At 37.3% G+C, this 12,821-nt stretch overlaps 1 protein-coding gene across 7 annotated transcripts in view; it reads left to right on the top strand.

Annotated features, from left to right (window-relative positions):
- Positions 1–12,821, top strand: part of HERC1 (HECT and RLD domain containing E3 ubiquitin protein ligase family member 1) — a 138,138-nt gene that overhangs the window by 124,551 nt on the left and 766 nt on the right. For all 7 annotated transcript variants that reach the window (XM_068958808.1, XM_068958809.1, XM_068958813.1 and 4 more), the window contains exons 62-77: positions 674–739; positions 834–959; positions 1,591–1,729; positions 2,206–2,387; positions 3,198–3,353; positions 3,921–4,043; positions 4,630–4,732; positions 5,443–5,612; positions 7,026–7,164; positions 7,351–7,520; positions 7,899–8,068; positions 8,258–8,423; positions 9,691–9,767; positions 10,161–10,413; positions 10,655–10,807; positions 11,709–12,014. In XM_068958808.1, coding sequence (XP_068814909.1) covers positions 674–739; positions 834–959; positions 1,591–1,729; positions 2,206–2,387; positions 3,198–3,353; positions 3,921–4,043; positions 4,630–4,732; positions 5,443–5,612; positions 7,026–7,164; positions 7,351–7,520; positions 7,899–8,068; positions 8,258–8,423; positions 9,691–9,767; positions 10,161–10,413; positions 10,655–10,807; positions 11,709–12,014 — 2,499 coding nt within the window. The remainder of the gene's footprint in view (positions 1–673; positions 740–833; positions 960–1,590; positions 1,730–2,205; positions 2,388–3,197; positions 3,354–3,920; positions 4,044–4,629; positions 4,733–5,442; positions 5,613–7,025; positions 7,165–7,350; positions 7,521–7,898; positions 8,069–8,257; positions 8,424–9,690; positions 9,768–10,160; positions 10,414–10,654; positions 10,808–11,708; positions 12,015–12,821) is intronic.

Below are 12,821 nucleotides of genomic sequence, written 5' to 3'. Positions count from 1 at the left end.
AGAAATTTTGGAATTCCTGAATTTTTTTTTATCAGCAAGCTTGTGACATCCTAAGCCAGTATTTCCATTTAAAACTTTAAAAAGCCCCCAACATCAGTAAAAGGGAAAAGATGATTTCCTCATTATTTTTTCGTTGCTGATTTTTTTTTTTTAACTTATTCGTTTTCCAAAATTCAGTATGAATTTTAAAATATTTTTGATGACTGTTGTAGGGACTGTCCGCTCCCCACAAGGACACAGTGCTGCTGTTTTACTTCTTATGGACCTAGAATATAGGTAGTGCAAGGTGCAAGTTATATGGTCTAATGTGGTCAGGCAGACTTTATATTTGTTTTTAAAGTCAGGGTTCTGTCCAGCATTCCTGTTGTTATCTTGGAGGGTGTGTTTACTTGTGTAGTCTTCCACTGTAATGCTTAATAGCAGTCCTTTGCCATTGCTGTCATAGGTGCTTCTGAGTCTCGGATAAGTTGGTAGATAGTAGTATTAAGGAAATAAGCTTGACCTGTGGACAAAAAACAAGTATTTGAGTCTGTACATGTGCGTTCTTAGTGTCTTTCTCGTTAGAATAATTTGAATGTCAATATTATTCTTATGTAAAAGGAAATGATATTAAAAAAGAGCAAAGTAATGTGCATCTCTTGGACAGAATATAACTGTGCCTTTTGATGTGTAGGATAATAGTAAATGGATCAATGGTATGGATGAACAGATTATGTCTTGGGCAACGTCAAGGCCAGAGGTGAGTAAAACTGATTTTTCTGTTTTATTTTTTTAACTTTGTAAACTGTTGAAAGTACACTTGTTCTAAAGCATTCTTTCATGCTACTCCATAGGATTGGCACTTGGGAGGTAAATGTGATGTATATCTGTGGGGAGCAGGAAGGCACGGACAGTTAGCAGAAGCTGGTAGAAATGTTCTGATACCAGTAGCAGCACCTTCATTCTCCCAGGCTCAGCAGGTAATCACTTAAAGATAATCATTTTTGTGTTTTTTTACGAGATGCCATGTATCGTTTGTCAAAATACCTCCCTAAATGTATTTTCAATTTGTTATTAGAATTGACTATAAAGTACATGCAAATCATGTATTTTCACTGAAGAGGAAGTCTCTACGCTAATTATTTCACAAATTCAGACGAAGAAACGGTTGATATGTGGCAAAATAAAGCTATTTGATAGGAGCATGATTTGAAAGTACCTGGACAGCTCTAGCGTAATGCATGTGTCAATTTTATTTTCTCAGATAACATCGTCATTCAGGATGAAATGTCAACACTCAGTCTCTGATAGGAGTATATTGCAAGAGTGCATTGTGATTTCTCTCACTGGAAGAACTGCCAAAACTAGTAGCAAATTTCAATGAAGTAATTTTATTGTGATGTGATTAGGCAATAAAGCTCTTAAATATGGGATGAGAGTGTAATTTAAGCAAGGCTGTCCCAAAAGCATTTACCATGTGACAAAATAGTCTTTGCTCTTGATATAATTATAAAAGAAGTAATAATATTTGCACATGCTAATGCAGTGTTGTTGCTCCATCTAAAACACCAAACTCATTAAATAAAGCTCCTGTGCATCTTTTTTAACTAGGTTGTTTGTGGTCAGAATTGCACTTTTGTCATTCAAGCCAATGGCACGGTTTTGGCTTGTGGAGAAGGGAGCTATGGGCGACTGGGACAAGGAAATTCTGATGATCTTCATGTGTTAACAGTCATTTCAGCACTGCAAGGTAAAACTGTTGGGTTTGAAATGAGTCCATTGATGGAACAGAAAGAAGCGTTTTGGTAGTTAATATAGTAATTTGTGTTGATACTTTTCCCCCAGATTTACACTTTAAAATATTGTACTCTTTAATTAAAAACTTGAACAAATACTAGATGTTTTTTTCTGCTGAAGACTTTAAGTAGTGCTCTCTTAAAATTCCATAATTTTCAGATGACTGGGGGCAAAGTGCCTGCTCAAATTAGAAACAATTCATTTCCAAATTAGTGGCAGACCAGAAGCATGGCTTGTACATGAGAAGACGACATTTTTCTTTAAAACAAAAATAAAGAAGTTCCTGTAACAAAAAAAACTGTATTCATGATTGATTCCCTTCCCCAGACTTATTTTGCTACCATTAGGAGCACTTGGATAAATGGATAAATGTTATGAGTTTTATCTTATAATTTGTTCTAAATTTTCTTTTCTTCTTTTCTTTAAAAGGTTTTGTGGTAACACAGCTGGTGACCTCTTGTGGATCCGATGGACATTCCATGGCTTTAACAGAAAGCGGGGAAGTCTTTAGCTGGGGAGATGGAGATTATGGTAAACTAGGACATGGGAACAGCGACAGACAACGCAGACCTAGACAAATAGAGGCTCTGCAAGGAGAAGAAGTGGTGCAGGTTCCAAAATACATATATTTTTTACTCATATAAACTGTAATCATGGTAACTTAGCACTAGGGGTAGTGGCTTAGGATGACTGGTACAAATAGCAGCAGAAAAGTTTCTGAAGTATTATCAGTCTTACCAGCGTGAATTCTTAAAGTGAATGCAAACAGTAAACTTTTGGTGACTCCCTAGCATTATGAACCAAGTGGATAGTTTCCATCTGAAGAACATTAATATCGCAGAGCTCATGGATGTTGTCTGATGTTACTTGACATTTAGTACTTGAGAAAACTATAAATTTGAAAGCATGGATGAAAGAGATGATTAAAAGGTATAAAGGGTACAAAACAGAAATACAACTTAAAACTTTCCTTTAATCTTGGTCAGATATCTTTGATCTTTAAAACTGGTCGCCCAGCCCTCCTCTTAACTACTTAGAGTGCATTATAACAACGTACAAAAAGATATTTGTCTTTGACTGAAAGTTTCTTTATCAAAACTTAAAATATCCTTAGATTAAAAACAAAATTAGTGTTCCGTGCCAGCGTGCAGACAACAGCAGTCAGCAGAAATAAATAAAAAAAAGACTAGAAGCCTTTCTTCACCCAAATACTGGCTTGGCCTCCTCCTCCTAACATTACCCTTGAGGAAAATGAGAGGTAGGTTGTTGGTGTAAATCATTAATACTAAAATATTTATATTTTATCTCTTTATATAGTAGATATAGTTTAGGGAAGGAAAAGCCTAAATATGTAATAGCTAATACATTTTTTCCTACTAAATTCAAAATGCATATAGAAGTTTTGTTTATTCTACTTCCAGATGTCATGTGGCTTTAAGCACTCAGCTGTGGTGACAGCAGATGGCAAACTTTTTACATTTGGAAATGGGGATTATGGTCGACTAGGACTAGGAAATACTTCAAACAAGAAACTTCCAGAAAGAGTGACAGCACTGGAGGGTTACCAGATTGGACAGGCAAGGCTTATCTAAAACTAGCAATGTATCTCTGTTTAAAACTGATGTTTTCAATCTATTTTGCTTTGAAACATAACAACATCAGTTTAAGTGCTCTATTTTTAACTTTGGGTTTTATTTGGAATATGATGGCAGAATTTCAGTGTGTATAATTTTTTTTATTCCTGACTACTTTGATCCTCTTTCTGCAGAACTACCATGTTTTTAATGAACGTTATATAATACAGATGATAAACTTAATGCTTATTAATTGTTTTTTGTTTCGTCTTTTGATATTTGGGCATTTTAAAGCATGAATTCATGAGGTATTTGTGTCCTTAAACAACGAGCATGTGTAGTATAAATCTGTCCTTTGATTTAGGAACTGAAAAGAAGCAAACACCTACAAATGCTAATGTGCTGCTGAATGTCTTCAAAACACGGTATTAAATGATAGAAGTTTTGATGTTGTTCAAAATGGTTCCAGTATTTTAAAACACAATTTTACTTTTCTAAGAGGTAGTAGTGGTGTTGAAGTTAGCAGTGAGTTAGCAAAAGCTGTCATAAAAACATATTTTTCTCGATCAGGTGGCCTGTGGACTCAATCATACTGTAGCTGTGTCAACAGATGGCTCAATGGTGTGGGCTTTTGGAGATGGAGATTATGGTAAACTTGGTTTGGGAAATTCCACGGCAAAATCCTCACCCCAGGTTAGAATTCATAGACAAATTATCCTTTGTGTAAGTTTTTAGTGCTGCAAAATGTGTTACGCAACATTTAGATTGTAGTTTTCAGAAGGTAAATTACCAGTTCCAACTGCTGTACTATTCTAATATAAGCCAGCATAAATAATTCTGGTGATTTGTTAGACTGAGCCTGACACTTCAAAGATTTCATGTAAATGGTACTGACCTGATGTCTGTGACAATGAAAAAAGTGAAAATGTTAAGGCTAACTTAAAGCAGAGAGCTTTATTGTTTTGGAATTTGGGGAGGAAAGCTGTTTACACACTTCTCTCCTATGCACCCCGCTGTAAATAACAGGTACTTGGAATCATTATATGTAGAACAAGGTGTTAGTTTTGTTAAAGAAAAAGCGGAAGCAATGCCTTAGTTTCCTGTATTCGGTTATAAGTCTTAATTAGAATAATGCTACAATATGTATGCGTTATATCGTGGGAATTATAAATTCCCTTTCAGAAGCAGCAGTTAGAGAAGAAAATATTTTTTCCTTGTTTACTTTCTGTTTATATCCTCATAATACCATAGCTCTTTTTCACCTCACTTATCCCCTTAGAAAGTGGATATTCTTTGTGGAATTGGAATAAAAAAAGTTGCCTGTGGAACCCAATTTTCTGTTGCTTTGACAAAAGACGGTCACGTATATACTTTTGGACAAGGTAAGACCTCTCCAGCTATAGTTTTTTTGTGTATTGAAAGCGAAAAGGAAGAATATTAAGATACATCTATAAGAGACTGAATTAATGCTATTTTTTAGATTTGTACTGAGCTTGCATGAATTTTGGAACTTCAACACAGCGATTTTAATATAGGCCTCACATCCAAGTTTATCACTGCATCATTTGATCTTATGATAACCTTTCACTTTATGACTTTAGTTTCTAAAGTGTTTTCCTAAAGCTTGATTGGATTTCACATGCACAAAAACACTGGCTGCTTGAATGTTCAGTTTGTTTAATAAAGCATGTGTCACAAGTCATGAGTCGGTCTACAGACTTCACAAGCCTGTCTAAAAGTCTAGATGGGTGAATTGCCAGGGGCACTGAGTTAAACATGTTTACTTTTCTCGAGTCGATTAATTCATATGTATTATAAAACCATAAATTTAGATCTAGTGGTCTTGTTTTAATACAATTTGATCTTGTTTCAGTCTTAAAGTGAAACTAACAGTTTAGCAATATTAACGAGCGTTGCAAGGTTTTGCAGGAAAGAACACGCTGGATTACTCCCTGAACAATTGCGTTAGCGTCCTAGTTCTGAGAATGCTTAGAGTTGCTTTTTATCTCTCCTTTCCTGCTGCCTGCAAGTAAAATTAACTTTTTAAAGGGAACCGGTCTTTACATACATAGACGTTTCCTTGCAATTTTAGATCGCCTTATAGGTTTGCCGGAAGGCCGAGCTCGAAATCACAACAGACCCCAACAAGTTCCAGTACTGTCAGGAATCTTCATTGAAGACATAGCTGTAGGAGCAGAGCACACGCTAGCTTTATCATCTACAGGAGATGTATATGCTTGGGGTAGCAACTCTGAAGGACAGGTATGCACATTCTCCTGTTAATTTCTAATCTTTATAAGACTTATCATGCCTCATAGACATGATTGGAACACATTTGATGGAAAAGAAAGGTGGTGGTGGTGATCATTGTTATCATTGTCCATCTCCCCCCCGGCCATAATAGCATTTTAGTTTTTTTCCTCATGATTTCCTTTCTGATTACCTGTGCTCTTACATAGTGATAGTTTGGGAAAGCACCACAAATATTCTTCCGAAATAGTTGGGAAAGCTGTTTTGAAAAATTTACAAAATTTTACCTGGTTCTTGAAATGTCATCCCTTTTTAAACATAGTAAAATTTATGATGGATGGCAATCAGATTTGTAAACTCTTTAGATTCTTCTAATAAAGAAAAGATTAATCAGCCTTGTAAAGAGTCATTTTTAAAATTCAGAAGAAAAAACGTTAGTAAATGTCACCAGTGTGACAGAGTGTTCGAACACTGTCATTTTATCTCTGTCCTTAAAAGTTCATCCCCTGCCCCCTGTGTAACTTAATTTTTTGGAAGGGCTTTGACTTGTTGATAGTTTTGCATGTTGCAGATTTAAGGAAGAGCTTCTTGATGTGTAGACTGTTGATGTTCCAAGGTTAGACAGAGTTGGTGGTCTAGTATTTTAGGATTGAGTTGTTGAGAAAGGTATAATGAGCAAGTTCTTTGGAATAATTTCAGAAAGGAAGGTCCTTTTTGTAAGGGTACTTTCTATTTATGGAAGAGAAAAACTAGTTAGTGTAAAAAACATAGAGGAACTTGGTTCTGAAAGTCTGCTTTGTATGATTTCCCCTGTGGTTTAAAAAGCTTGTGTTTTATGTGAAGTGTAAACAAAAAATTTAGACTTTTAGGAAATTTTCATTTGTAGAAATTGAAATTCAAAACTTCCAGTAAGAAGTCAGAACAGCTTCAGTAAACTGTGTTTACAAGGATTATGTTTTATATAAATTGTTGTAGGAATTTACATGCTAGAACAAAAAGTGGCATTTAAATGTCACAGAGTAGACGTGAGCTGTGTCGACCATACGTGAGATGTACCATAGGTGACTTCACAGCACAGGCCAATTTCTCCGTCTGCAAAAGAGCGTGCAAGGCTGATCTGTACCCCCCAAAAAATCTCTAGCTGTTTTAAGGTCTCTTTGCCACCTAGATCTGTTATTTCCATTAAGTATGGATGTAGTGTTGTTCTATCCAAAAGGAAAAGTAAATGCTAGCATAATAAAAGGGGTGTAAGGTAAGTTTTTTGTTGTTGTTGTTTTCTTTTTTTTAATCCCAGCGTATGCTGTAGAGGTAACTTTACCAAATCTTTCTACCATTTGCTCTGACTTTTTGCTTAAAGAATTTTAGAAGTATTGTCACCTCTTTTGCATTTTCTTTGTGCCTTTTGCATGGGTTATAAATTTTTAGCTTGGACTGGGCCATACCAACCATGTCAGAGAACCAACACTAATAACAGTCCTGCAAGGAAAGAATATTCGACAGATTTCAGCAGGACGCTGCCACAGTGCTGCCTGGACAGCTCCGCCTGTTCCACCAAGAGCTCCAGGTAACGAACGAAAATTCTGTGTGATCGTTTGATTTGGTTGTTGTGTTTCCCAGGGAACGAGTGCGACAAGGACTTATGAATGTTTGGGACAAAACTTATTTTGTTTTATGCCCATACAGGTTTTGTTATTATCTTAATCTCTCAGTTTGCTACCCTTTATGAACTAACGTTCTTTTTCTGTGATAGGTGTTTCAGTGCCTTTACAGCTTGGTTTACCTGATGCCATTCCACCACAGTACGGGGCACTGAAAGAAGTGAGCATTCATACAGTAAGAGCAAGGCTGAGGCTGCTCTACCATTTTTCAGACCTCATGTACTCTTCATGGAGATTACTAAACCTCAGTCCCAATAACCAGGTAAAATTCCTTTTGGAAAAACAACTTAAATATGTTGTATAGTGCCATGTCACTAAAGAGTTCCTCTATAGATCAAGACAGATCTTAGCAATAGATTCTGGAGGATTTTTGTAATAAATAAATAAATAAAATATGTAAATCCTCATTAAACCAACCTTTGTGAAAAGTATTGTTACGTATCTTTGCTTACCCTAACATTGACATATCAAGGTTAGTTTCCAAAAACTTACTAACCTTAAAGCTTTAAAGAAGAGAGATGAAATTGGCTGCTTACTGAAATATTGAGATGTTAGTAATTATGAATTAATTTATTCTGTAAAGAACGGAACTAATATTCTTTATTACCATAAAGCTTAATCACATCCCACTTTGTTGCAGAATAGTACATCTCATTACAACGCTGGAACGTGGGGAATAGTCCAAGGACAGCTAAGGCCATTGCTAGCGCCGCGAGTGTACACGCTCCCCATGGTACGCTCTATAGGAAAAACTATGGTTCAGGGAAAAAACTACGGGCCTCAGATTACTGTAAAAAGAATATCAACCAGGTCAGTATTTTTTTTTTTTTATAGGCATTGTATTAGACACCAAAAAAATGCTGGTATTCATACGTTTTCCCAAAACTTTTGGCATACTGAGCTCTCTCTGTACAACTTTACTAAGCTAGTGACATTGGTAGCCTTTACACTTCTATGAGTTACATTGTATGACTTTTTTTTTTTTTTTTTCTTTTTAAGAGGTAGGAAATGCAAGCCCATTTTTGTACAGATAGCAAGACAAGTGGTAAAGCTGAACGCATCAGACCTTCGCCTACCTTCCCGTGCCTGGAAGGTGAAACTGGTTGGAGAAGGAGCTGATGATGCAGGGGGAGTGTTTGATGACACTATTACAGAAATGTGTCAGGTATGAAAGTTCAAAATGCATGGGCTGAATTTTCTGTTCTCTCCAGTGTTTGCTTGTACTTTCAGTTTTGCTTTACACAGCGTAGCAAATTCTTCCCTTCTGTCAGTCCTCAGCCACAGCACTAGAATTGTGTACTTACAAACGTCTTTGAGGAAAAAGAAGTCTTCCTCAGATTGTGACAAAGAAATGCCATAAAGCCACATTATGGAGCATTTTGCAAGGCCCCATTCTGCCCAGCCAGAATTTCCTGTAAGAGACTTTGTACCGTATTCCGTGAACCTTTGTAGCTGTTTTTCACGCCTTCAAAGATGTATGTCACATCTCAGCTTCAGTGCTGGAGAAAGGGGCTCAGTAAATCCAGGGGAGATGAGAGTTTGCTGATCTGTAACCAGGGTATGGCTGCTATTAAGACCGTAGCTGTCTGAAGCCCTCAGTTTCCAGGTGAATCAGCAAAGACTTGTAGGCATAGGATAAATCTGGTCTGTGCTAATGTGCACTGCTTATAGTTATTTTTAAGGTGTGTCTCAGCCCTGGGACAACTGTGGTTGTAGCCAGGAGGATTCAGACGATACTGGCTGAAGAGCTTTGATTGTTTCCAGGTCATCTAGGAGTCCCAAATCCTGAAGAGTGAGGATTGGTGCTATCAAAAGACAGTAATTAGTGTATCTGCTTAGTCTGGGACACGGTTAACAGTTATGGATAATGCTGGAGCTGGGATTGGAGTTACAGTTAGGATATAGGATGGAGGAAACTGAAGAACTCCATTTATTGACGTAGCATCTAAAAAGCCTGTAAGCCTAGGTTAGGCTTGATTCAGACAAGGACTTCAGGCTTAATTTATGGATTCTTTCCTAGACGTTTTCATTAAATATGAGGTGCACTGTGGGTTCAGAACAGAACTTGCTGGAAAACTTTGTTCATTTCTGGTTCTTGCAAAAAGCTGCCCTGGTCGGGTATATGGCTTCTGCTCATTTCTGAAAGAAGTACCAGGAGCGTATCACAAAGCAGTCACAGTAAAATAGTTTTACTATTTATCTGACATAAAGGCAGATAGGCCTGTAAAGGCATATCGTGAAATAACCATATTTTTATTAGTGAAAATCATATATTTACCGTGTTGCTTTTTCTTAAACATTCAAATTAATTTTTAAAAAGTAATCATTACCAGCATAGACCATTCTGTTTTCTAATGCTATAATGTCATAACATTGCTATGACAGGTTTGTTATCTCCGTGCCTAAGACTTTTTTTGTTGTTGATTTTTAAGGAGCTGGAAACTGGAGTAGTAGACCTGCTGATTCCTTCCCCAAATGCTACAGCTGAAGTAGGCTACAATAGGGATAGGTAAGCTGTCAGGATTTCCTTTTATTGCAAGTGTTAGCAGGTGAAAATTAAAGCCTTGTGCTAACTATTTTCTACCAAGGGGTGAGAACGTGAGGGGTTGTCCCTCGGATGCGTTTTCCTTCAGGTGATGATGTTATTTTGAGGTAGAGGAGGGAATTTAGAGTAACATCCAGGATGTCTTTGTTTGGGCAAAACTAATCCTGAGTACATCTCAGCCTTCCTTATTTGGAGAGTTAAAGATAATAATCTTCTCATTTGGACACCCTCTGCTGATGATCGTGTTGGCAGTTAACTATACTGCACTTAGAAGTATTTTATCTTTTACTTCTAGTAAGGTGAAGCAGCATAGAAATTCTGCTGGAAGCTTTACATTGTTTCTTTTGTTCTTTTAAGGTTTCTCTTTAACCCTTCAGCATGTTTAGATGAACATCTGATGCAGTTCAAGTTCTTAGGCATTCTCATGGGTGTAGCTATTCGTACAAAAAAGCCATTAGATCTTCATTTGGCTCCAATGGTCTGGAAGCAACTTTGTTGTATCCCACTCATTTTGGAGGATTTGGAGGAGGTAGATCTGCTCTATGTGCAGACCCTCAACAGCATTCTTCACATTGAAGACAGTGGGATTACTGAAGAAAATTTCCATGAGGTAAGACTGGGACTTCAGGGTTTATTCTGAAAGTGGTAACTTGAAGCAGATTGACCTTACCTTCACCATTTATTTTATTATGTAATTAAATAAATCAGTCATTGGGATAATAAGCGCTTTGTATGTATTTGAAGCCGTTTGCGATCTTTTAGAGTTATAGCTAGGGACTGTTAATAAAATATTAAATTTAAATGACTTGAGTGACTTGTGATGAACATGCTTTTTCTATTTTGCATAACAGATGATTCCTTTAGATTCTTTTGTTGGCCAAAGTGCTGATGGTAAAATGGTTCCCATAATCCCTGGAGGGAACAGTATCCCACTTACCTTTTCAAACAGGAAAGAATATGTGGAGAGGGCAATCGAGTACAGACTCCATGAAATGGACCGTCAGGTAAGAATCTCATCATGACTCTATACATGTTGTTGGTGTGAACAGCTTTTTTGATAAATTATTTAAGTTTCCATTACAGTGTATTAAGGAATCAGAAAAGCTCGTTTTTCCGAACGTTGCCTGGGTCCCCCTCGCTTTTTTTCCTCCATAAGCGCTGCTGTTTTGTTTTGTTTTAAATCGGTCATATTTTTTTTAATAGTTGCTCAGTTGCCAGAAGAGCGTTGGAAGTCAGAATCTCTATTTCATTAGAGTAGCCCCTACGGCAACTGTCAGCTCTTCTTGGGAAGCTGGTCTGCAATTGTGCATGCTGTGCGCTTTAACTAGGCGTTATATCCACTTACAGGTCTAGTTCAAGTAACTGATATTTGCTAACCCCTGTTTAACTTGAAGCCATTTCTCTTCTGCTTCTGCATGGGAACTACAAATAGTGCATGAGATGCATTGAAAAGTATTGATTACCTATTTGCATGCGTTTGTGTATTTTGTCATGTAGATAGTGAAGCGCATGAAAGCAGTATACAAATTACATGCTAGGAAAACTATTTTCCCTTTTCCCAAGAAACAGAGGGTATTATCATCTGCATTAGAGCACTAACTTTCTCATCAGAGATACCAGGTTGTGTCTTCTAGCACATTTAACGTTTGTGCTGCTAATGTGTCCCTTTTTAAGTTCTTCTACTCTGTATCAAAATCTTTTTCTGTAATGTGCAAGTATACCCGTAATATGCCCTAGGATTTTGAGCGAGGATGCGTGTGGGGGAGGTTATATTCAAGAGATTTTGTATAATTCTCTCTCTCTGTTGCATTTGTCAGCAGGTATGTTGAGTTTGCGTGTGGATGGTACAGAGTAGCAGAGCTAAGATAATTGCCCTTCAAATGTCTCCTCTTTTTTGGGAAATAGGTGGCTGCTGTAAGAGAAGGAATGTCTTGGATTGTTCCAGTCCCCTTGTTGTCTCTTCTGACTGCCAAGCAATTGGAGCAAATGGTCTGCGGAATGCCCGAAATCTCAGTTGAAGTCCTGAAGAAAGTTGTGCGATACAGGGAGGTTGATGAACAGCATCAACTAGTTCAGTGGTTCTGGCATACCTTGGAAGAATTTTCAAATGAGGAGAGAGTCCTTTTCATGAGGTTTGTGTCAGGAAGATCTCGACTGCCAGCCAACACAGCTGATATCTCTCAGCGATTCCAAATAATGAAGGTTGATAGGGTAAGATGCTGTTTCCATTTGTTTTATTCCTGTCGAGTTTAATTTGTCCTTTGGCAGCTGGAGCCAGGTTTCCCTCATGGTAAATTTATAGAGAAAACATTTGATGGGATAAGCCCTGAGTTACTAAAACCAAGGGTTTTAACTGTGTGGGAGAACAGAACAGTGCATGAATTACATCTTAATGCATTTGGTGGGTTCACTATGTAATTATATGGTTGGAGGTCAAGACGAGTCCTTGCACAAGAAATGTAGCCTCTTCCACAGAAACGTAACTTGCCCACAGTCGTTTTCTATTTCAATTCCTTTTTTCATTTGAGAAATTTAACTTTTTTTTTTTGTTTTTTGTTCTTAAGTTTTCATTAAGTGGCAGTGTATGACCACTAGTGAACCCTAAGTCTTAAAAGCACCGAGTTTACAGTATATTACTGTACGTACAGGATGTATTCCTTCTGAGTTACGTATGTTTTTTGTGCAGTGAAAGCAGGTTCTCTGGGAACTATATGAATGAAAGAGTTGGGCAAATATAAAATAACAGTGGATAACAATCATCTTTGATTACTGTCTCAAGTCACCTTGAGTTAAGGCATGCTATGGTGGGTAGTTTCAATAATGCTTAGCGGGCAGTCGTCCAGCGGGCTGCTAAATAATTGTGTCATCTGCTCTTCAAATAGTTGCGTTTCCTTAGTGGGTGGAATGAATTTACAGGACGGGTGGTGTAGCACATAGAGTGATGTAAGTAACAGAGGCTCATCTGCTTCTTAGAAGGGATTGTTTACCGATAGTTGAGCTAAAATGAGACAATGGTGA

The sequence above is a fragment of the Struthio camelus genome, chromosome 12, assembly GCF_040807025.1.
Source record: "Struthio camelus isolate bStrCam1 chromosome 12, bStrCam1.hap1, whole genome shotgun sequence".
Lineage (NCBI taxonomy): Eukaryota > Metazoa > Chordata > Aves > Struthioniformes > Struthionidae > Struthio > Struthio camelus.
This window is presented reverse-complemented; position numbering and strand designations above follow the sequence as displayed.